The 25,837-nt window shown below is 40.0% G+C and overlaps 1 protein-coding gene across 1 annotated transcript in view; it reads left to right on the forward strand.

Annotated features, from left to right (window-relative positions):
- HMCN1 (hemicentin 1) overlaps positions 1 to 25,837 on the forward strand; it is a 202,539-nt gene that overhangs the window by 39,540 nt on the left and 137,162 nt on the right. Inside the window, exons 5-9 of the mRNA XM_056356040.1 lie at positions 11,807 to 11,978; positions 13,709 to 13,815; positions 20,565 to 20,685; positions 21,235 to 21,498; positions 21,768 to 21,912. Of these exons, the coding sequence (XP_056212015.1) occupies positions 11,807 to 11,978; positions 13,709 to 13,815; positions 20,565 to 20,685; positions 21,235 to 21,498; positions 21,768 to 21,912 (809 nt within the window). The remainder of the gene's footprint in view (positions 1 to 11,806; positions 11,979 to 13,708; positions 13,816 to 20,564; positions 20,686 to 21,234; positions 21,499 to 21,767; positions 21,913 to 25,837) is intronic.

Here is a 25,837-nt window from a genome sequence, read left to right on the forward strand (position 1 = left end):
ACTGAAGTTTTAGGATAAAGTTTTGTTTGATTGTTTTGGTTTTGGGTTTTGCGGCTTTTGGGAGGCAGAAGTGAGCAGAAAAAGCCACTTGTAGGTGCTAAGCAACACCGTGTTCTTAAGTGGAGCTGGCATGCACCGTTTTGTCGGCTGGCTGCCCGCCTCTGCTTTCTGAACTTCTAGGCACTTTCCTGTTTCTAAGAATACCAGCTTCTGCTTGAGTGGTTAGTCTGCCTTTGAATTTTGAGGAAGGTTTGCAGCAGGGGGTTTCAGTAGCTGCTTTCCCCTCCTTCCTGCTTCATCTTGGCATTTCCTCGGAGCAAATAATAGGCTCCTCATCTGTGGGCTAGACAGCCTGTGGCCTGCAGAAGAGCCAGAGATTGATATCAGCAAGTGGTGATATCAGTAGGTGCTACTCTTGCAGGGTTTTTTTTGAGGGGGAGGGAACAGCACACTACTTCATATAATTGCATCTCCTTTCAATGGCCATAGGCTGTAAGAGATCGCCTAGGTAAAAAAAAAAACCAAAACAAACAAAAACCCCACCTCTAAAATCACTTTCACAAGTCTTCCACAGTAACTGCTGAACCATTTGCATTAAACCCAAAAGACTCTGAAATAATTTTAGTGATCATTGACCTTACATAAAGCTGTGTCTGGGCTAAGGGACTGTGAAAATTAGTTTACCAAAATGCTGTCATCCCAAATAAAACCTTTGCTGCAGATTGCGGTTCTGGATCAGAAATCCTATGTGCAAGGAATGTATCTACCAGTGGATGGATGCAAATGAACAGGAGATGTAGTAGTAATTTGAGTTTGTTATAGCCTTCAGGCAAAATTCAACAGAAATAAAACTTGCCCTCTTTATCAGAGTAGTCAATGATGTGTAAAGAATGAAGTTTATAAATCCTCAAACATATTCACTGTTTGGGGTCTAGAGACATGCTGAAGTGTAGATTAGGAAAGAGCTACAAAATCACTGACTCTAAATACCCTGCCAAACCAAAGTCTTGTTTTGTTAAAACATTTTTTGATTGTTCTACCCCCAAAAAACCCAAACAAAGCTATTTTTAGTGTATGAAGTTTCAAACCATTACTCTCATGCTTGCCCTTTGTGCATTAAGTGGAGAATGAAGCAATAGTGTAAGCTAGCTACAAGGAAACACAACAAAACAGTACTTGATACTTATCCAGTGCTTGTGTTATCAAGGAGGCTAAGAAGGCTTTCTGCTTTTTTTCACTTCTTAAGAAGTTGTTATGATCTCAAATATTACAGTTAACTTGGTCAAAATTACTGTTGATTGACAAAACTGTGTTGGGTTCAGTCCAGCGAAGTGTAAAATATGTAAGTATCTCCACTTAATTACTGAATGAAGCGCTCCTAATGGTGTGAGGGGAACATCATATTTTGACAAGTTTGCCATGGTTTCTGTTAATTAGATTAATAAGAATATTCTTAAAGCCCAAAGCACAAGTTTTGTCCTTACTATCTAAAATTCTTCTAGATATTTCCTTTATTTGGAGCATCAGGTGTAACATCATCTCCAGAGGTAACTATACTCAAAACCCATGACAGGTTTCTAATAGTAAGAGGCCAAATAATTTGGTAAAATTTGGTTAATTATCTGATTCCGGGTTTATAAGGCAGGAAAAGTATTTAATGATCAGAGTCCTTAAAAGGGAAAGGTTTACTGTTCAAATTTTGAAGTTCTGCTGCTATTAACAGCTTCAAATTAAGTTGTCTCCTGCTCTCTAGTTTTGAGATTTTTGTCCTATTGAATTAGTTCTAAAATGGATGTCCTTTCATCCCAAAGAACAGTAGCGTTCTCGTTTTGTCTTCGATGTCTCTAGGTTATTATGTTTGTTTTATCAAAGCATTTAAGTCCTGATCTTGAAACTTATTTCTTTAGGGAGAGATCTCCTTTGCTGCTGTGAGGTTGTGTAGGCTCAGGGCTTAATTTGCAATAGTTGCTCAAAACTAAAATGCATTGAGAATACTCATTGAACATTGGTTAAATTCTCCTGTTTATAAAAATACAGAATTTGTTCTTACCATATCCAATTTTATTCATCTTTCCAGAAGGTACTAATTTTGACCTGAAGTTATATTGCGCCACACTTACTCCCGTCATAATGGAGTACTGTAAGGAAATTCCTGTAAATTATTCTGGTGCCCAAAGGTTTGTACTGATGCCAAAACTGGGGTTAAGATGAACAGTGATGATCAGCATAGTATGAATTTTGTACAGCTTAAAAAAATAGTGGAGATTAGTGGAGATTAGTTATTGGTGGTTCAGATCACGCCTCCAGGCCATTTTGATTGTGGTAAAAATGAGTCATTACTGTGTGTGACAAGCTGGACTGATCAGTATGGCTAAAGCTGGGAGTTCACAAGAAATAAGCTAGTGCGTAGTAGTAGTTTTCAGTTTCTTTTAATATTGAAACACTTACTTGATTTTTCTTATTCTAACCTTTCTATAAGAAGGAAAAATTTTCCCTAGACTGCTTAAAAATACAGCTTTCTTACTGATTTTTAAAGTAAGTAAAGTTAAATCGGATGTTCCATATATAGAACATTGATGGGAGGAGAACTGAGAATGACTGTGAAGGAGACTGGAAACATGGCGTTGGCTTTGGCAAAAAAAAGGGGATATTGTTGACTTCAAAGGTGGATGAGACTAGGTGAAAAAGGGTTTGGATTTTGGGTGACAAGCCTGTGAATTAGAGGAGATTGGGAGGGGACTGAAGACCGATAGGGCGAGACTGGTAATGGAACATGTTAAAATGAATGATGCAAAAGGGGTCATTCTTGTGGGGAAGGTGCAGAAGCTTGACGTCTGTAAGATGATGTGGATCTGGAATGGAGTTCAGTATTCTTCACACTCATGAATGTTTTGCTGTGAACAGAAGTCTCTTAAGCCCACTGAAGAACACTCTATTTCTCCTGGCTGTTAGTCCTCACAGAGGATGGCAACCTAGAAGTTGTACCTACACGGCTCAGGTTAGTGTTAAGGGTCTGTAGTGTGTGTGAACCAATCGTATGTTGGATGATGCCACATGAGAAAGCAATTCTAAATTTTGTACTGCTTTGTTAAAAATGTAAAATGCCCCTCTGTTGCTTTACAAGAATAATAGGAAGGTGACAAAGTCAAAAGCTCAAAATTACAGCATAGAATTAAGGTTTCTTGCATAGCTCTATTTATTCCTTTCTCTTCTCTCTGTCCCAAATAGTCAGTATCCATTTTCACAGAAAAAGAAGGAATGGTTTCATGGAAGGCGTGGCTGAATGCTGCCTTGGAGAGTATGCTTCTACTCTGAAGACATGTATTGTACGGTGAATGCCAAACTAGGAAGGGGAAAAAAAATTTACAGCTGTCCTTTCTCTGTCTTGTATTGAACTTGGACTTTCTGGGGGTAAAAAAGTGATCATCTGTGTAAGGATTGTCATAAAACAACTGGAAAAGGATGTTTTAAAGACATTTGAAAGCAGGCAGGCTTAAATCTTTTGTTTGCTAGCTTTGAAGAGCTTGAGATGCAATGCTAAGGAACTTTTCAGTTGTGTGTTTTTTATACGTGTAATTATACTTATATATATAACTTACAATTTATTTTCATAGTAGAATTTTCACATGCATTGTCTCATAATGTTAGACATGCATTTAAAAAGCATTATTTTAATATTTTTCACTTTGGTTAGAAGTATTAGCCTACATATACTTGAGCAACGAAACAGTTAACTTCAAATCCTGTTGCTTTGACTGTTTGAGAAATATTCTTGAGACGCAGGATAAACAGATGGGAATACAGACCATGCTCCATAGATTTTCCAGGTTTCAGTATGCATTCCAAGAAATGACCTGACATCAGGGCAGGTTGCAAGAGCAAATTCTCTGGAGAAGTATTATGAACTATGTCTGTATTTGCCCTTCCCCCTCTAATAATATTAATCAAGTCCTATTTTGGCAGAACAACAAAAGCTGCTGTTGTTTTTGGGGCTTTCTGTAAGGGTCCCCAAAGAAAAAAAAAAAAATCATCTACTTCCAAATCAGTGTTACAGCAGTATTGCAAACCTCTTTGGAATGACAGGGTTGGGAAATGGATCTCCCAGAATTGCCTATTGAACTTTGCAGAAAAATTGAACTATACAAGCAAGTTAATGCCAGACTTAAGGCAGCTGGGTCGTTCTGTTGCCTTCTATTTTCATTTCTGAACTTGAAAAATTCTCAAAAACTGAAGTTGGGTTCTACTCTGAATTGAAAGACCCTTGCTTGCTCTTGCTACTCTCTCTACTTCTCATATATATACTTGGTTTAAAACTGAAGATATTCTTGCTTTCTTGTTTCTAAAATGGCAGTTGCACAACCTAAATCTTACCTGGAATGATACATTTTATTTAAGGGCAATTTCTGCTCTAAGAGAACTCTAAAGTAGCCTCAGGATCATCAACCAGCCTGCATACAGTTAATAAACTGAAATTTTAGCTAAGGCTTACAGCACTTGCTGTAGTATCTAAGTACTTCATTGCTATATCTGTTTGCATAATAAAAATAGAAATGTGGTGGTGATTCCCTTGTGGTTAAGGAGCGTAAAGAGATTAAGGTCCTGTGGTTAATGTAACAACTTGGCAGTTACGCAAAGTAATTGCAGAAGCAATAAAATACAAGAATGAGGAGAGAACCCTTGTCAACTTAGTCAATGTTCTAGGAACCAGAGGGTCTAAAAATCATACTTTGTATAACTATATCGGTATGTTTTTATATAAGGAAATACATTTCCATATACCTAAGGTCAGGTACAGCTGGTGTGATGTGTGCTTGAGTGCCCATGCCCAATGTTTAGTGTTGGCTGGGCTGCCCTGAAGATCCTGAGCCAGCCCCACTTTACTTTGTATTCACAATAGGTCAAAATATAAAATGTGTATGCCTGCTCTTCAGAAATATTACAGTTTTGTAGCCCTAATTACTTTTGTTTCATAGATCTCAAAAGTGGAAGACGTAAACTCTTCTTAAGACTATTTTTTCCCCCAATGTAACAAATGGTAGGAGGTACTTATTTTAGAATCGCGGCAGTGGTTTGTATTCATGTCCTCATCTGACTACCTAGCAGTTGGAATGAAAGAAGGAAGACCAAACTCTCATTAAAGATAAACTGGGTGAAACAGCTCAGCTGACTAACCCCTACCTCCTTTGGAAAAAATCCATGCTGACAGGACCCTGTCACCTTCCACTTCAGGTGCTCAGAAAGATAAGGAAAGATAATAGAATTAAGTGTGTGTATTAAGACTAAAAGATAATCAGAAATAGAAGAACCTCATGGTGTGCTTCAAGATCAGCTAAACGTTCTCATTCTGTAAGATACACAGATGGAAGCCTAGTGTTCTTGAAATTTGTTATGCATCTGAGATGAAACTGTGGCAATGCTCCTCTTTTAATTTTACATCTGTTCAATTAGCTAAATTATCAAACTACAGCAGATGAGTAAAGGTGTCTAGGAAGCTCTTGTATAGTGGAAGAGTGTTTTCATTAAGAACAGAACCCAACATGGTAAAGATTTAAAAAAGAAAAGTCTGAGCTCTTTGTTCTGGGCTCAGATTGGATCTTGGTAATGTTCTAATGTTTGTACTTCTCCAGAACTTGTTTTCGTTGCCTGCAAATTATCTGGTTGCGGCAGGGACCTCAAAACTTAGCATGTCCTCAACCATTCAGTTGAAAATTCTCTTAATTGAAATTCAGCTGGCTTAAATTGATCTAAAAATCAAAGACTGAGGGTTGCTGTTTTTTTTTTTTTTTTTCTTTGAAGCTGCTGTTTTGAAGTCTTCTGAAAGCAAGGGAATGTTAAAATTGGTTGGGCTGTCTTTGGATTTTTTGTTTTTGCTTTCAGTGTGTGTTACTGCTTTAAAGAAATGAGACTAACTGTGTTAAGTTCACATTTACATGCTAACTCAAACCTTAAACTGGTCTAGTAGATTTGGAAAGTTCTTGAAGGAATGTTCTTATTTGTAAAAAGAGAGTAAAAAATGGGAGCAGAGGGGGAGGTGGGTGGAGATGGAGGAAAATGTTACCTTTGCTTTTGGAAAGAAAATGTAATATTCTCTATGTTGAGACTTCTTAAAGAATCTAGTGATAGCGATTTTGGTGGTCTTTGGTCATGTTAGCACTATTTTTATTTTTTGTATTTTTGTGCAGCGGTAGCTGTATGTTCAAAGAGTTCTGTCTCAGATGTATCATCTCTCTCTGTCTTTATTAAAAAGTAGTTTTATTGAGAAACTTCCCCAGCTGCACTGGGAAATGCCATAAGGAATCACATTCAGTACGCACCTCTGGAAATCAATCAAATCACTGTGATTTACAACTTCTGGAATGCGTCATCTTATGAATGCATACAAACTTATTTGTGTTTTTAATGCAGACATCTGGATCATGTCGTGGTAGTTCAATTGCACTTTAATTTTGACAAAGCATATGGAAGCTAACCCCTTGGACCCATGTTTTCCATTATTAACGGAGTCTGAGACAGCTGAATATGCGCCCATCGGGTTAGATTTTTGACCTGATTTGATTGTGTACCGATGAACTATTTACTTGATTTTATCAGGGAGGCTTAGCTCCTACTTCTGGTAAGGTGTATCCTCACCTTGACAAAAACCAGCCTGGTCACATGCGGTGAACCCTGTGCTGGATTGTCTTAACAAAGGAACCAAAACCTAACGAGCTAATTCCCTTGCACACTCAAAAATCATTGATGCCTGATCCCTGCCGAACATGCCCAAGAGGTGCTGACAGTCCAAGTAGCAGCACAGTTGCCATGTGTGCTGGTTGTTTTAGCAGTGGACCTGTGAGGAGCTGGGGTGCAAGGCAGGCTCTTCTTTTCCCCGGGCTATTTGAATTGATGTTGGTATTTTTGTGGCAGAGTGTTGTCTGAATTGACTTGATGGTTAACTGAAATGACTTCTTTGTCATTGACAGGGGAGAGGAGTAGAAGACTGGATTCACTTTACTGAAAATTCCTTTTCTAATTTGAAAGCGTTCTTTATTCTTCTCTTAAAGTACACTAGACTGCTGTGCATCATTAAATAACTGTTGCTTGTGTTTCTAGTGATAGGCTAGAAGGCCTTTTATAATTTACCTTTGAAGGAAAGTGAGCTTTTGGAACAATTTCCATGGCTTAGCTCTCCTGCCTGCCAAAAAGGATATCTGGGGCTCGTAAAAGTACTCGTTTTGATTAGATTTTTGTTTTGAAATAAATGGTTGCATGCTGATAAACTTCCCACTGGAGAGCTTTTCCGCTTGCCTCCCAAGTTTGTAGAAGCAGCCTGGTCTTGCAGTGACTTGAAGTTAACTGTGCTGTGTGAAAGTGAGATCTGTTGTAAAGGAAATTAATACCATGTAGTAGACTAAGAGTAATTAGGGAAAAAACTCACAACAAACACAAAAAAAAGTTTTAAAGCTGGAAGGACCCACTTTAAATCCTTTTGCTGAATTTGTGTGCTATGGAGTTTTTGATGACTGGTTTAAGACACTTTCCTCCTCTTTTGAGTTGTTTTTGATCCAGATCCTTTTAATTATTCTAAGATTTTAATGGTCTGGCTTGCAGCATGACCCCAGAAACAGGTAAGTAGGGGCAGTGAACTTCAGGAAGGAGAATGAGCAGTTGCAAGGAGAAAAGAGGATTTTTTTTTTTTTTTAATGCTGGTTTCACCTCAGAAGCAATTCTTCTACATGGCTGTACTCGTGAACGACAACGTATGAAAAACAGTATATAAAACCTGAGCACCCCAGGGAAGTAACTAATGGCAAGATGATAATTTGGCTCCAGGTGCATTTTATATCCAGAGTGACTGCTGTTAGGCATTGTTTTGTATCTTTTGGTAAGAGCTGCTAGAATAGTGTCATTGCCAGTACTCTGTGTTGTTTTTTTTTTAAGATGGATTTTTCTCATTGCAGTTGTTGTCAAAGGTGAACAAAGTGCTTTGGGATTACTGAGATCATGTATGTGTGTATGCTCTCAATTAGTAAGTTTATAATTGTAATTCTAACAGTCTTAAATCCTTTCACATTCAATGCAGGAACAGCTTAGAGCAATCTTGAACCAATGTCTTGTGTTGGTTTATAATGTGGGGAGGTGGTTTGGAAGCTTTAGTAGTGCTTGCAGATTTACCGAGGTAGAATTGTGTGTGTTTTCCACCTATGATGTCTGTTCTAGCTGATTTTCGCTGTGAAATAATGGCTTTAATAGAAAACTAAGCAAATTGTAGAGAATCCTGTCTTGTGAGGCTGGAGTGTGAGAGTGAGCTAAGCTGCTGAAGGCTTGGACCTTTGAACCCTTCCCAGGCATGAGTAATAAACCAGAACTGGCCCAGGAGCGCTGAACAGGTGGGTTGGCATCCTCACCCTGCCGGCTCTGCTCAGGGAGAAGCACGGCAGGTTGGTCTTCATGGGTTGGGGATGAAGTAATGATGATTAAGGACCCCAAAAATGTGTCACAGAAGCTAAAATTGTTAAAAACTAATTTTGTTGTTTAAATGAAAAGTAGTTTTGGAATGACACATAAAAAAACATAAAAACCAATAATTTTGGAAAAATTCCCCTGTCATATTTGTGTTAAAATGGCGTTTTACCAAATTTTGAGCTATGTAATATTAACCCTTCTGAGCTTAAGAAAGAATTTAGTGTATAAATATCAATGTGATTCCAATTCTTATCTATATTGGCAAAGCTCCTGCAACGATATTTACCTTGTGACTTGATTTATTTTGCTTAAGTCGCTTGAAATGAATTTAAGCTAGGCTGGAAAATTCCTTTCTTCTGAAAAATTCGTGTAGACTCATTAATGTTTACAGGTAATTTAAAAACTTACCTATGGACTTAAGATCCTGGCATTATAAGGAAATTTTTCCATACACCTGGTCCAAAAGTAGTGTTGTACTCATCTCAATATATGCAAGTAGAAGAGATTGACATTTCTTTTGGAAGCGTTTTGGACCCAAATATGTAACTTCTAGAGGTAAAACTTAAAATAAGCTGGATCTTTTTGAAGCCTTGTGATTCCTGTTCCAGGCCTGTCTAAAGCAAACAGAGTTGCTGAATAGTTGATGGCACTAGCTGTTGCAGAAACCATATTTCTCTCTTGGGTCACATTACTTCAGGGACTTTGAGTAGTACAGTTGATTTTACTGTGATTTTTGTATGGTTTTTTTGAAAGTATGCTTAAGTACCTTGCTTATGCAGACCCTTGTGGAGAGGACACACGACACTGTTACATGGTCAGTGCCGTTTCACTTCACAGTGTGTTGGGAGCATTCAGCGTGTCTCACGTGAGGCATTAGTAGGAGTGGAGGGATAATAATTTATGAAAATGTCCCCACCATTTCAAATGCATTTTGAACAATGCCCTGCACTTGCTTAAACTTCTTTCACATTTACCCAAAGGTTGCTGGACATTCGTAGTATAACATGTAAGATCCATATGCTTTATTTAAAACAGGCTGCAATCTAGTTTCTGTCACAAAGCTATCTCGCACAGAAACCTATGGTATAACTCATTTATTAATGGAAAAATTATGCCTAACAAGTCAAGGAAATGAGGCTTTTTAGGACCTAGTGTATTGAGTCAGGTCCTAGACCTAAGGACTTAAGCTTGAGTCCCCCATTGCTGAGGGATGTCATGTCCAGGTTAGTTTATTGTTGGTTTCGAAGTCTTGTGCACCAACCAGTTGAACTGGCATAATCGAAAGCTCCTTTAGAAGATGTTTCGGAATGCAGCCGTGGTTAACTGTAACCTAAAGTCATGATTCAGTATTACTGTGACTCATACTCGCAACGTCATACGAAACCAACGTTGCTTCAATGGGATTAAAAAAAAATATGCTGCAGCTTTGTGACATACAGAGCTGATGTAGTATAACTTTGATAGGCCAGGTTTTTTGGGGGGGAGTTTGGGTTTTTCTGATTGCTGCAGGTTAGCCCTGGCTAACAGCCGAGCTCCCACTCAGCTGCTCCCTTGCTCCCTGTAGCCACAGGGGGAGAAAATAGGAACGACACGAGAAAGCTTCTGGGTTGAGATAAAGAGAGAAATCACTTACCAATTAATGTTAAGGACAAACCAAACTCGACTTAAGGAAGATTAATTTGTTGCCAATTAAAAGAGATATTTCATTACTCATTCAGGTAGTGGGAAACAGACAAGTACGAATACCTTTCCCAAGCTCAGCTTTGCTCCCGACTCCTCCTCCCTGCCCCACTGCCACAGGGGCATGGAGGCTGTGGTCAGTACATCAGGTTTTCTCTCTCTCTGCGGCTCCTTCCTCCTCACACTCTTGCTTTCCTTCACTGTGGTCTCTCCCACAGGCTGCAGCCCTGTCAGGAAAAATCTGCTCTGCTGTGGGGTCTTCCACCGCTGCAGGGATATCCCCGCTCTGCGTGGTGTCCCCTCCGGCTGCAGGAGATCTCTGCTCCAGCAACACGCCTCCCCTCCTTCCCTCACCTGGGTACTGTAGGGCTGTTTCTCACACTCCTACCCCCACCTACATGGCATTTTGCCCTTTCTTAACCACATTTCCGCAGTGGTGCCAGCAGCATGGCGGGGGAGCTCGACTGTGGCCGTGGGGGTGCTGCTGCCGAACCCTCTGGGACTGGGCCGTGTCCAGTGGGGCAGCTCCTGGCCTCCCCTCACAGAGGCCGCCCCGCTGCCAGCACCTTGCCACCGAGACCAACCACATGGATAAAGCAGGTTGTATAAACAAATTTTATAGTAGTGTCATCTGCCTGTATTATTCTGATTTTATACTTGGGCAACATACCATCTTGCCTCCTCTTGCCTGCCACAAACCTGAGGTAAAACCTGTGTAAAATGCTCTGGGAAATTTGGCATCACTTGTGTGACCCAGTTTCTCTCAGGCCAGGTCATAGTATTAATCTGACCAGTATGGTCTGGTCACAAGGTTTTATCTTCTAAAGTATTGTTACATTTTATTCTGACTTGTATGCTGTGTCTAATATTAACTCATATTAGGTGTGTTAAGAGAAAGTAATTTATAAAAGTCCAAAGATGGCAGTTACTCAGTACCTCTGGATAAGGGAGTTTTCCTCCTTGCTTCAGGCAAGTAATCGTTAGTTGATGACCAGAAATACACATAGATTTGTATCCCCAGTTCCATTTCAAAGTGTACCTGTGGATGTTGCATAGTGATGTATCCAGGTGTCTGTACTCCTTTAAACATCACATTGATCATGGCTTCAGTAGTATCTTCTATCAAAACTGTGTGTCTTTTAAGTATTAGTATTTTTTTTCATATATTTGCCCTAATGTGGCAAATAAGTCTACTCACTTCAGAACTGATAACTGCATTGATAAGACAACATCGGTTTGGTCCTTGTTTTTCCAGGCTGTCTGTTTTGTCATATCGTGTATGTCGATTCTCACATTGGACAGTAGAAGTTGAAGCATACCTTTGCTTTGATGTTGGTGCTTTGTTTCCTGTATATTCCTGGCATGCTGTCATCTATTCTTTCTTGTGCTTTTGTGTGTTCATGATACAAGTTGAAATCCTGTTTGTGCTGTCTCCAGAATCTCTTCATTGAAACGGATGCATTGGGTTGTATTAGGCAAGTCCTTTCCCACTGTGTTTACTCAGGGTGATGTGGTAGCTGCGTGTCATCAGACGAGAGGATCATAGGTGAAGGTAGTGATCTTCTCTTATGATAGAAGTTAACGTGGAATCTCTACAAGACAATAGGGACAGTACTTCAGCAGAAAGTATTACAAATATACTTGTTGACAGTATAATAACAACTGTTATTTTCTCCTCTAGGTGTTAAAATGGGTTGAAGAAGCAGTTCAAGCCTCCAAAGTGCATCTCTTGTCTACAGACCATTTGACTATGGCTGTAAATACTTGGCAGATCCCTTTTGATCCAAGTCTGAAAGAGGTTACAGTGTCCTTGAGTGGTCCTTCACCATCAATTGAAATTCATGATCCATTAGGTGAAGTAGTTTATACCTTCTTTTGTGGTAATAAAAAAAGTGAATGAAAAAGACAAATAATTTCTACTGTCTCCAGTAGGGAAGGCCATGTTTGTGATTCACAAATGTCTTTCACACTTTGAAAGCCAGTATCAAGATTTCAGATTATTTTTAAATTAAAAATAAAATATCTTCAGATATGTGCACTTCGGATATTTAAATTGTTCCCAACGTTCCTTTTTTTTTTTGACTTGGAGGATACTGGAAGTCCTCCTTATTCTGATTGCTTATCCCCTTTGTCTACTTTCTTACCGTTTGTCTTTGGATTCCAAATTTCTGGACACTTTTGTTTCTCATGCATTTATGTAGTCACTGAACTGTTATTTAGAGGTTATACATGATCGTTATTTTTTGTGTAGTGAAAGGTAACCTAAGATCTGGATTCTTAGAACTATGACAGCGTTCAGGATCAAACCCTGTCTCATGTGCCCGTCTCTACCTGAACAGCGTGTGATGGGGAATGCAAGGACAAATTTGGATGCTAATTTGTAACTGAAGATATTTTGAACAAATCTGCTGTTCATTGTTATGTTGATGCCTTAGGAATCTGGAACAGCACTCCAGAAATAAATCCAGATCATATTATGAATTTTCTGAATGACTTTGGGCTAAGGATATAACTTAAGTTTTAGTATTTTGGAAATATTCTATGCACAGGATGGGTTCCCTGCCATATAATCTGATCTGTCCTCCATTGAGGCATTCGTATTTGTTCACAGGAAATAAATTTGCTCAGAATGTCTCTCTTCAAACCCTGATCACGCACAGTCCTGAGTGCAACCGTCAGGCTTAGCTGAAGCTTTGACCCCATCTATTTGTTTTCCTTTTTCATAGGTCAGCTTCTAAATCCACATAGTTTCACAACAGTTAGTTGAGGTCTGTCTAATAAGGACTTAAAAATTGACATTGGGACATCCCATTCTTGACTTCACCTTTCCCTTTAGCACTCTGAAAGAACCAGATGTGTGTTTAGTGCTGGTGGTACCCTGTAGTCAGCCTTGAGAACAGAGAACCAGCTCCTGCATACAAGTATTCATGTATTCGTGTGCATGGGCGTACATATAAAGTGTGGTACAGTGCAGTATGAAAACTTGTATTCTTCTGTTGCTATCTATGACATCTAACAGGCTAAATTCCCTGTGAGGATCTTGTAAGCATTCCCACCCTTAGTCATGTGCTAATGCCTCTCTGCTAGGAGAACCTGGCTTATCAATATTTTCACTAGTGGAGTTTATCGTGCTTGAAATAGGTCTAGAGGATGGAAAAGTGAGTGGGCTAGCAGCTGGCAGGTAGGTTAGGGTACATCTGTTCTAAGATCTGCTTTGAGGGAATTTGCTTCTGTGCTGTCTCCTTTCACTGAGAGATGGGTGTCTTCTATGAAGAAGAGAATTTGTTTTGCTTACAGTTTCTGGGTTTCCCACAGCTCTGTATTGTTGCAGACTGTATTAAATTTCCCAAGTGAATGAAAGAAATAAAAATGAATGAACATTTTTAGTATTCTAGCACATCATTTTTATTATCAAAATTACAGGGAATTTTGACTGTTGTAAATGTCATTGACTGCTAAAAAGCAAGTAGGTCAAATATCAAGAATACATCAGCAGAGAAGAACAATATTGTATTTATGCTCTTTTTTTTTTAGGCAATACTGTATTTACTCAATACTGTATTTACTCCCTGTTTTTTTTCAGGCAAGGAGATCAGTAAAGGATCAGGACTGAACGAATTGCTAAATATCCACAATTCTGCAAAGGTAGTAAATGTCAAAGATCCAGAGCCTGGAACATGGACAATTAAGGTAAAGTTATTGCAGAAATCATGTCTGACTTGCCCTATAGCTTATAAAGGGATTCTATAATGGTTTACTATGTTATTGATCATAGATGAGCTTGTTATAATAAATGTCCTTTCTGACGTACATGTTGCAACATAGTCGGAAGGCAGTAGTATGAAATTCTTATCAAGATGATAACATATTAGACATTACTATATTAAGTCAAATCCTTAGGTCATCCTTTTGCTTTGGATGGAAAAAGGATGAAGTGAGCACCAAATTTCTGGAGTCCGGTGAGCAGACATGTAGGAATGTAGGCACAGGGGCCGCTTTGCTGTGTGTAGCATGTTTGGAGGACTGAGGGGGAGAGGATGTGCACTTTGCAGGCCAGATTTCATTAGCAGGTTCGCAAAGTCAATAAACATACATCTAATTCAAACTCCTTATCAGTAAATTATGTAAATACTATAGTATATGAATGAATTTCTTTGTGTGAGTGCTATCCTAGCACACAGGTTACAGAAAGGACCCTGAAGAATTTGGAAATGTCAAGAAGTTAAGATCAATATGATTAGCAGTAATAACCAAACAAGAAAGGATCATTAAGGCTGCTGAAATGGTCTTCTCGGAACTGACTGTAGCAACTTAGCGTGATCCCTTGATCAAGCTCCCTATGCCAAAGGTTGTGGCTCCTACAACAGTTGTAGGAAAGTTACCAAGTGTTTGGCTCAAGGCTCCTTACACTGAGCACGGTCAATATGCACTGAAACAGATGAAGAGCAATTGTACCTACTTGTTCTGAGAGTTGTAGCGAGCAACCAGCTCCTAGGTAATGATACGTTAATATACCTGCTTCTGAAAGGAAAGAACAAAATGTCTTGGTGATGAAAGGGCCACAAAAAACTCTGGTTCTGTGGGTTTTTCTCTGGGTGTCAGTGCTGGTTTCAGTGTTCCCCCCGAGTGCCATATCCTGGTTGTGAGGCATGTGGTGAGCCAGATATCTAAATGCAATAACCTGTAAGACCACTCATAACCTGTTGCGACACAAAAGACGTGGCAGCTGTGAGCTGAAGCTGGTGCAACTAAAATCTTTACTGCTCATAGATCAGTAAATGTGTGCATGAAATAGGTGTAAATCGGGTCCAGAAAGTGGCTGCTTAGATCAGCCTTATAGCATCATAGAATGGTTTGGGTTGGAAGGACCTTAAAGATCTAATCCAACCCCCCTCTGTGGGCAGGGGCACCTTCCAGTAGAACACGTTGCTCAAAGCCCCATCCAACCTGGCCTTGAATGCTTACAGGGATAAGGCATCCACAGCTTCTTTAGGCAACCCATTCTAGTATCCCATCACCCTCACGGTAAAGAATTTCTTTCTAATAGCTAATCTAAATCTACCCTTTCTCAGCTGAAAGCCATTCCCCCTTGTCCTATCACTACATGCCCTTATAAAAAGCCCCTCTCCAGCTCTCCTGCTGGGCCCTTTACTTACTGGAAGGCTGCTAGAAAGTCTCCCCAGAGCCTTCTCCTCCTCAGGCTGAACAATCCCAACTCTGTCAGCCTGTCTTCATAGCCTTAACCCCTAATTTAGCAGAGAATCAAGTTAACACAGCGTGTCAGGCCAAAAATTGCATACCTGAAACCATAATATCGTACAGGGATGGGCATGTTCTTACTATAATATCGTAAACTGGAAGATGAAGCTTAGGACTTGGCTAGACTTAGAGAAATGTAGGTATTCATTTTGTTTTATGCTGTGTTAATTATGTCATTTTAATGAACTGCTCAAAACGTAATTGCACCAAATGTGAATGGAATGTTAAAACCTTAAGGATGGTGCTATGGGTAAGATAGTATTTAGTTAAACTTGAGAACTAGCCCCAGCATTGTTTTTATGGCTGGATACTGATGTTTCAAAATACTTGAAATGGATTAGCTAACAACTGACACCCCACTACCACACCTGAAAATCTGTGCAAGGCTGTTTATGTAGAAATCACACTATTTAAGTGTTTTGTGGACAGATTATCTTTGAACAAATAAAGCTGAACCTGTACCTTGAGCTAGTTCACAGGGGGCAGCATGTTGTGACATGCTGAGAGTAGGGGAGAAGAAGGGACATATAATGAACTCTTAAGTTTTTACATCTTCTCAACCCTTGTGTAACTTCGGCCTAAACTGTCTTGTGCTTTGTCTTATTGTATACTTTATGTAGGTAAAGGAGCATGGTCCCAGCTTTCCTAAATTGATGTGGCAACAGTCATATTAGTATAGGTCCCTTTCAACTGAACTATTCTAGTCTAGAAGTATAAATACTATATTGTCATTTTTGGAGGGAAAGGCACCCATGTAAGGAACTTTTATAGCAGAGTTCACAATGAGGTGTGCTGAATGGATGTATGCTGCATATTGGCCATGCCATAAGCGTAGAGGTAGTTTGAAAAGGATTATTAATTCATGTACAGCACTGTAGGAAACTATTGATACTACTGCAGAACTGGAACTAGAAAAACATGTTGAACTCAACAGCTTTATGGAGAATTATTTGAATGTCTGTCTATCCTTCAGGACCAGAAATGCCAAAAGACCTGGTACTGACACAGCTTGGTGGTCTGGTGTGTGTGTGTAGTAATGTTTTTTTATGAATATATATATGAAAAAAATGGTTTACATCCTGCTGGACTTGGTAACATCAGACATACTGGATACTGAGAGAAGTTTTCCACAGTCAGTGCCTTAGTGTTCAAATCTGTAGCTGGTTGGAGTCTTAAGTGTGCAATCTAGTAAACATTCAATTTCATGCAACAGAGAAACAGAGTGCAGGAAAAGCAAAAGCCCTTTGTGATCTCCCCCTGGCCCTGTATGGCTGTTGCTAAGCTGAAACCTTTTTGGATGTGAGCTGAGCCATGTGGAACTACTTGTGTATGCCTGCACTCTGTTGCTCAAATTTCTGGATTCCAGGAATTGCCAAGAGAGGAGCTTGCCACTCTTATGGGCTCAGTGTGTAACATCCTTCAAAGCTAATAAGCTCTCCTAAAGCTGAAGCTGGCACCCAGCGTGGTGCAAACTGCCAAGTGGCTCAGCTGGAGGCAGGCCAGCATGCTCAGCTAGATGCAGACCAGTCCTGGCCAAAGCATCAGGCTGCTCCTGCAGTAAGGGGTTTTAATTTTTTTGGTTTTGTCTTTCTAAGCTCAGCACAATGCTGTCTCCAATTCTGTGGAGAATAAACCATTCAAAGTTATGTATTTTGGGTTTAAAAAAGCAAAAAAAGTCCTGAATATAGTTGACATATTTTAATTAATTTTTGTGAGGAAACCAGGTCTTAATTAGGCATCTACAGAGAGCTTACATAGGTTTTTGTCACCAGAAGTGCAAAAAGCTATCATTTTAGTATGAAAAAAAAAAAAAAAAAAAATCACAGTGAGCTAAACAGTATTGGCCACTACTAAATCAACTGGAGAATGATCAGTCCAAGCAGATCCCACTTTGATCCACAAACAAGTGTTAGTGCAGTGTCAAGTGCTCAGTGAAGTCTTTAAATTACAGCTTTGAGTAACACCAGACACGCAGTATGCAACCCAGTTGCCTCCTGTGCTGCAGGATGCCTCTGGTTGCCTTCAGCTACTTCGGTTATGAGGGCAATAAACCTGTGCCCATATGTGTATATTACAAATAAGTTCTTCTTCTAGCTCTGCCACTGTACCCTTGGTCTACAAGGTGACAGGAGCCTTGAAAAGAGCAATGATGTGAGATGAGCACGCGGCTCCTCTCTCCATGGCATTTCAGCAAACGGGAGAGATTTTGTGCAGAAGGAAGGGTACATCTTCAGTAAGATGGTCTGGCTGTTACATGTGTTCTGTGCACCTCCGAGCTAGCTGCCAGACTCCATTTAGCTGCCGGTCCTGCTGCTGAGATACCTACCAAAAGATGGGCCTCAGCAGGAACAGGCTGACTTATTTAAGAGAAGAGGGAGTATCAGTTTGGTTTTGCTAACTCCCTTCCACGAAGACGTGTCCTATGGACTCCTCTTAGTGTTCTTTGGAGGGGTTTGGGAGGCATGCAACATCCTGCAAACAACACTTATCTGCACACTCCAGGACAGCAGCGTTGGAAGGCAGGAAGAGTATCTAATTACTCCTTAAAGGCCTTGCCTGCCTGTGTTTGCAGTCGAAAAGGCCAGTGAGGGCTGGAGAAGTCATCAGCTGCAGTTTTGTTCTGTGGTTAATCATTAGGCCATAGCTTTTTCAGCTGGACAATGCCACAAAAACTTTCCTGCTGTGCAGAGTTGAGTGATCATCTGTGTGACTGAGAAAAGGAGATGAAAAGCAATGAGAAATCAGCAGAAAATCTTGTCTGTTCTTGTAATGCAGACGGGTTTTTAATGACTGCTGTTACTGCCTTACACCTGTATAGCCCAGTGCAGCTGGTTCAATGGAGTGTGATAACAAACCAGTCTGGAGTGGTCTCCACTGAATGACCACATTCCTTACAGCCTCATTCACAGTGTGTCTCCATCACTGTAAATATGTACATATGACCATGCAATCAGCAATTAATTTGGCTATTGTAGCTTGGTTTTTCTGTTGTGTGAAAATTAGTTTGTTTTTTTTAAAACTCATGCATTTTTTCATACATCTGTTTATAAATACACGCGTTCTGTGCACTCTTCCTTGGTCTTGTTTGCAAGAGAGGAAAGCATTTTTTCCTGACATCTGTGTCAGATAAGTGTTTGCTCTTTTTGTCATATTTGTCCGGTCTGGGAGGAGAAACACAAAGGTACACTATCAGTGATCCATGTTAAACTACAGATAATTAAAAAGAGAGTTGGCAAAGGTACTGATTGCAAAGCAGTCCTTTGGGATACAATTTGTTCTAGGTGTTGCCATAAGACTGTCGGCTCCTAGGAGCGACAGTGATAGATTAATTTATTGTTACTAGTAAATGGTAAAATTTTATAAGGTAGTTGTAGCCCGAAAAATTCACAAGTATCCAAAGGTCTGAATAATTCATAAGGAGAAATAGTTTGCCAATGTATTTTTCTATGGATTGTTTACTCTGCTTTAGTCACTGGTTTGTTTTGTTTGCACTAAGATTTTTAAGGCTGTGACTGAAAACTTAAAAGATAAAAATACAACTGACTTCGTGAAAAGTTTATTGACACCATAAATTCCTTCTACAGATGCATAAAAAGAAATAGAATGCATATAAAAAGGAAACTTTGTCAAAAAAAGTTTGTCTAATGAAATTTTAACTGCCAATTAATGCTTGATAACATGAGTAGTTTGGCATGCTTATATATTTTTTTGTGTAGTTAACAGCTGGTTTAGATAAAAAAGGCTTTAGTAGTGCTTTTTCTGATGTGAAAAGCTAACCAAATCTCAGCAAATAGAGTTTTTTTTAATCAGATAGACATCATTTTGTCATAGTGTCTAAATGGCTGTTCCTAGGCAGTTAAATGTTTAATATTCACATGCAGCTGTATCAGAGTTGGTTACTAAACTGAAGGAATTATGTATTTGAGAATGGATCAGGTCATAGTCTCTAGATAGATAGGAATTATTTCATTTTAATACTTACTTCCTTTTACATTGCCAGTCTAGTGTGCTGTATTGTCTCCCTGAACAAAAACTTAGAGTAGGTTCTACTAACTGCAGATTTGATCTTGGCATAATATAGCTTAGATATCACTCTTCACAGCCTTTTGAATCTTTATTTTTTCCTGCTGTTCTGGTTGAAATTGTCCATGGATTTGTAATTGTTAAGTTTGTAAAAATCTAACTCCATGCTCAGTGCAGTGCATTAGTGTTTTTTTGGGGGGTTGGTAGTTTGTGGTTTTTTGGTTTGTTGTTTTTTGTTTTTTGTGTTTCCCACCTAACACCTGAAAGGTGTGAAAGTAATGAGGACAAAAAGCCTTCAGCTTCTGTGCACTCTTGCAAATAGCAGTTGTGCTTTCTCAGCATAGAATTATAGAAAGGAACTTGAAGAAGATAAACCAAAATAATTGCAAGATTGAAAAACTGCATAAAAGTAACTGTAACCTCAAACAACATAAAGCTGTGGCTTTTCAAGAGTGGGTGGGTGGGTGTTTTGTTTTTTGTCAGTTCAACCAGAATGACAAAGTGGCAGGGGGAGAACAGAGGTGAGAGGTAATTCTGCATGCTTTATTTTCCAACTGAGACTTTGGCTGGGAAAGAGAAGAACATTTAATATACAGTGTTGATTGAGGTTGGTCTGTACTTGCCACTTGTTTATTGATATGCAGTGCCTTTGATGTTTGTGTTTGCCTCATGGGTAAAATTAGTTTTATGGAGATTTGAAAAGGGAACTTACTAATAAATAAAAAGGTAAGATCGATTATTGTAGCAGCAGAAGTAAATTGTAAAACTTTTGCTGGTTATAATATATGTACTGATTGCTCTGACATGTTTCATTTACCATTTTGTAGTATACTTTATGATGGTTAAAATCCTAACTTCCAGGCAGTCTCCCATTATAATCACTAGCATGTGCCAAATAATTGTTGATTTTGTGTTTGTGTTATGATTTACATTTAAGACAGATTTGCTCTTTTCAATGACACTACAACTGTAGGGTACAGTATCTAAAAGTAAAGCTTTATTGAAGCCATATTTACTTGCAACTTTTGAAATCAGCCTCCTTTTTATCTTGTTTTTTGATGAAAGCTGCAGTCTGTTTACTGAACTCGGTGGATGGATCAGAAACTGCAATTCCTGAAATGCTAATAATGCCATAGTCTTTCACTCTGCTTTTTCAGACCTCGAGCAGCGGAAGGCACTCTGTTCGGATCACGGGACTCAGCACTATTGACTTTAGAGCTGGGTTTTCTAGGAAGCCAACATTAGACTTTAAAAAAACATCCAGCAGACCAGTGCAAGGTTTGTTTCCGTTTCAGTCAGTGATAAACAATAACCGGTTTTGACCCCTAGAATCAAGCAGAACTCTATGATGATCTCTGGTGAATTTTGGGATAAACCTGGGTTCTTGGGCTCTGAATGTGTGAGAGCAGCCAGTGTTGCTGTTTTGTCATACTACAGTATTTTTTCAATTAGCTTTGGTTTTTTTATGTCACATAAATCCATCTATTTATAGTTATGAAATGTCTCAATTGCAACACTGTTTCTGTTACTTTTGGAGTGTCAGAGGAAGCCTTTGGCTCTGGGATGTGGAGGGGAGTTAATAAAGAGGCTGCTATTTCAGAAACACCTGTTAGAAATCAGTAATTTAAACCCTAATCATTGCTGTGTCTCCTGACAGCTAACGAGCAGAGCACAGCTTAGCAGAACTTAAGCTTTTTGCTACTTAGTAAGGGTCGAACCTGAATGGTGCATTCATGGGGTAGTGAGCCATACATATGGAATTTAACCTTTCCTTCTTTAATTTTTTATTTTTTTAGCACTTAAAATGGTATGTTTCTGTTTTTCTAGGGATTCCTACTTTCGTGCTGCTAAACACCACAGGGATCTTTCTTCCAGCTAGAATAGACCGACTGGAACTTCTGAGTATTACAGGACAACTTCTTAAGACCTTGCCTGTGAAATACTATCCTGACAGAAAGCCCTATGGACTATGGAATATTTCTGACTTCATTCCACCAGATGAAGCTTTTTTTGTTAAAATAACGGGCTATGACAAGGATGATTATCTTTTCCAGAGAGTTTCAAGTGTTTCCTTTTCTAGTATTACTCCTGGTAAGAGATTTTAAACTTTAACTAAATGTGCACTTGTCATATCTGAATCAGCTGAGATTGATATCTAGCATTTTTTTCTAACTTATACAAGTACTTTCTGTGCTTTTTCCTTCCAAAGTTCTATCTCTAGATTGTGATGGACAAGTTAATGTTATTATCTACTAAGTATAACTTTATCGGAAATTGAATTTGCTTGTATTAAAAAGGAAAAAGTAGGATATATGTTAGTAGCTGTTAATAATCTTCTGGGGAATATTTGCTTTCTTCAGATGCTCCAAAAGTTACAATGCCCACCAAGACTCCAGGATATTATTTACAGCCAGGGTCTGTTCCTTGCCATGTAGAAAGTCTTATACCTTTTACTCAGCGTTTTACTAAAAATGGAGTAAAACTAGGAGTGGATCAGTTCTTCAAGTAAGTAGTGACCTTTGTTTTTTCACTCCAAATAGTGTTTTATTTCCTATTTATATCCTATTATATGACTTCTAGTTATTATTTACTATTACATACTGCTTACATGTTACTTCAATGCTGTTATTTTTGCTGATATTAAGGAGGCTGTATTCTATGGAGAGATTTGTAATATATGGAATGTCACTGGGATTGAGTACACCCTTGGCAAGCTTGCCAGTGACACCAAGTTGACATGCTGGAAGGAAGGGGTGCCACCCAGGGAGACCTAGACAGGCTTGGGAGGTGTGCTAGTGCCAACCTTGGGAAATTCAACAAGGCCAAGTGCAGAGTCCTGCCCCTGGGTCAGGGTAATCCCAGGCACAAATACACGCTGGGCAGAGAATGGATTCAGAGCAGCGCTGAGGGGAAAGACTTTGGGGGGGGTGGGGTGGGGAGCAGAGAGTGTTGGTGGACAAAAAGCTCAACATGGGCTGACAATGTGCACTTGCAGCCCAGAAAGCAAACTGAATCCTGGGCTGCATCTAAAGCAGCATGGCCAGCAGGTGGAGGGAGGTGATTCTGCCCCTCGGCTCTGGAGTGCTGCACCCAGCTCTGGGGCCCCCACCGCAGGGAGGACATGGACCTGTTGGAGTAAGTCCAGGGGAGGCCACAAAGGTGGTCAGAGGGCTGGAGCACCTCTGCTGTGGAGACAGGCTGAGAGAGTTGGGGTTGCTCAGCCTGGGGAAGAGAAGGCTCCGGGGGGACCTTATAGCAGCTGCCGGTGCCTGATGGGGCTGACAGGGGAGCTGGAGAGGGACTTGTTACAAGGGCAGGTAGTGATAGGACAGGGGGGAACGGCTTTGAGCTAAAGGAGGGTAGATATAGATTAGCTATTAGGAAGAAATTCACTGTGAAGGGGGTGGGTTGTTTCCCATCAATAATATGCAGCTGTGGCCTGGCCTCGAAGGCAGTGGGTCATTCCTGCTAAGTGGTTAAATAGCCCTGAGGAGTGTGGGGGAGGGGGTCGGATGGAGGAGGAGCAGTGTGGTTTGACCTCTGGAGGAAGGAGAAACAGCATGGACAGTAGAATCTGACCGACAGTAAAAACCGTGTGAGGCTCGACCTCGGGACTTTCTGATTACGAGACTGAGTGTAATGAGCAGTGACAGCGGTGGTGGCTGTGCTGGGGAATATTTGACATTTTGAGTGGTGACGGCAGCGCCCAACGTAGCAGAGACAGTCGGGGATAGCCTGTGATCCAGATCACATTGAGATAGGCAGGGAGAGCCTGGGGGTCTGGATCAGACAGTGGTAAAGGTGAGCCGTTGGGATCAAAGAGAAGGAAGCCTGACTGCCCTGGAGCTAAGAGACTGAGGGTAGTGGGCAGAAGCGGCAGAGTGCACGGCCAGACGTGGCAGCGGCCTGTGGTGGCGGGTCCAGAGCGGGTCTGGCCAGACAGCGGTGATGGCTGTGCTGGGGGAAGGTGCGGGAGCAGCACGGTGCCACTGGTGCTTCCACCACTGCTGCTGCTCGGCCTGGCGGTGTTCTTGCCAGTCTTTATGTGCTCGTTAAAGGTGTCTCCACTCATAGAAGAAATGGCCAACCACAAGGATGTTTAGGAGCTTTTCAGGACACAGGATGATGAGTTAGTGCTGTATTCTAGATCTGCTGCTGCTGCAAGCTCACTCAGGTTACTGTCTGGTGTGACCCAGGAGGTGAAAGGACGAGGTACCATAAGCTCATCAGAACCTCCCTCTGAAGAAAAAAAATAAAAATCCCAGATATCAAGAAAGCAAATAAGAAAGGTGATCAGCCCCCAGAAGCTGAAAAGTGAAGAAGGAATATGTGTAGGAGCTCAGGGATGAGGTGTCTGGACTGTGTGAGAAGTTGAACTACTTGAAGTTACCCTGGTATGTGATGGTAAAAGCCTTGCTGCAGCCGGCTAGCTGTTAGTGCTGCGGCAGAAGGGGTTGCCCAGAGCAGCTGTGGATGCCCCATCCCTGGAAGCGTTCAAGGCCAGGTTGGATGGGGCTTTGAGCAGCCTGGTCTGGTGGAAGGTGTCCTTGCTCATGGCCGGGGGGGTTGGAGCTAGATGATCTTTAAGGTCCCCTCCAACCCAAACCATTCTATGATATATATACATGTTTGAAGAGGGTGAACACTCTGTGTAGATGATGAGATTATATGGTTCTGGCTAAAATCCCTCTTCAAGGTGTGCTCTTAAATTATGATAAACTGGGTCTAGAAGGCAAATGCTTTCAATTTATATTTGAAAAAGTTACCTAAAGTACATTAATAGCTACCTTTTTTGCTGGAGCACAAGTGCACCACTACTTATACCATGCCCCCCTGCCGCCCGCCCCCCCCGCCCCCCGCCTCCGTGGTACGTTGATGATTACATAGTGTGCATTAAGTTGCTTTATTTTTAATGGCCTTTCATGGGTGCCCTGGAAGTATGTACTATCACCTACCCTAGAAAATTTTTCTGTTCAGAAAGTCTCTCAAAATTTGTACTGAATGGACCAGAAGGCCCTTCAGACTTCTGTGTAGAAAATGGATCGCACGCTCTTTCTCTGTAGCATGAGATCAGAATTAAAAAAAACATTAATTACAAATGAATTAAAATACTCATAAAGTCCATCTTGTAATTCTGGTAGTTAAAAACAAGAGGGAAGTATGTACTAGAAGGGTGTTGACAACCTCTTGTAAGGCCTGAAGCACTTCAGGAGAAGACTGAAGGCTAAGTTCTAGCATTCAATAGCAGGCATGTGACTACCAAAATAAATATGTTCTGAAGCTCCATGGTACACTGTTGGCAGTGTGAAATGCTGCAGTTCTGTCTTTTTAATTTTTTTTTTTATGAGGTGCCACTTACGTTTAGTCAACCTCAGCACATACTTGAGCAGATGTGTAACTTTTTCCGTTCTTTAGTTATCAAACCACACTCTTCTACTCTTGCTTTTCACATATCCAGCACCTTTATGTTAGGGTTGCATTTTTTTTGTATTACAGACCAAAGCAATGAATTGATCATCCAAGTTAATTTAACAAAATACATATCATGCTAGATATTATTGATCACAGTCACATAGGATGTAATTTGGCTTGGCTTCCCTGCATCTTATTAATAGTGAAGTTCCATACAGGATTTGTCCAGTTTACTAGTTTAATGCAGATTTGAGCTATATTATTGCTCTACATTGAATGAATTTGAATGAGTTTTGTTTTGTTGACAAGATGTCATCTTAATGTTTTTTTAATACTTCAAAAAGTAAATTGTCTATAAATTGAATATTATAGTTCTATCATGACAGCTGTCTATGTGAAAATACCATTAGGATGAAAATAGATTGATAGTTCTTGAAGTGAATATGCTTTGAAAAAAATTTTTTTTCTTCTTTGATTCCAGAGGTACTATGAGCTGTAATAATTCCTAATTTTTAATGCCTACCATGTATAGGAAAAAGAAATTCCTCTAAAATTGCAACAGTGTTTGTTTTTCTCTATTTCTGCATGCTGTGATGGTCTAGTAAGAGAATTTGGATTTTGGTTAATATCCTTGTGCGTTTCTGACAAGTCTGATTTAGGAGACCAAGAACGGTAGTTAAACACCTCATTCCAGTGGGAAATCAGTGGGAACTGAACGCTAACGTGTCTTTAAAATCCCTTCTGTATTATAAATGGTAGATCCCACCAACCCTGCAAATGTCAGAATCAGCAAAAATAATACATGAAATTCTGACAAGAAAAACAATCAATTTAGTTAATGAATAAAATAATAATAATTAAAAAAATTACTCTAAATCAACTGACATTTGTGGTGCTAGTCAAGTGTAGTGTCTGATTTGCTAAAACCATGCAGAAAATATCCCTCCAAACTGTCCTAACTAGTGCAGCACAAGTGAATCTTAAGTTTTGGTTCATTCATGTGAGCCACAGCCTGCTG

The sequence above is a fragment of the Falco biarmicus genome, chromosome 11, assembly GCF_023638135.1.
Source record: "Falco biarmicus isolate bFalBia1 chromosome 11, bFalBia1.pri, whole genome shotgun sequence".
NCBI classification, from domain to species: Eukaryota; Metazoa; Chordata; class Aves; order Falconiformes; family Falconidae; genus Falco; species Falco biarmicus.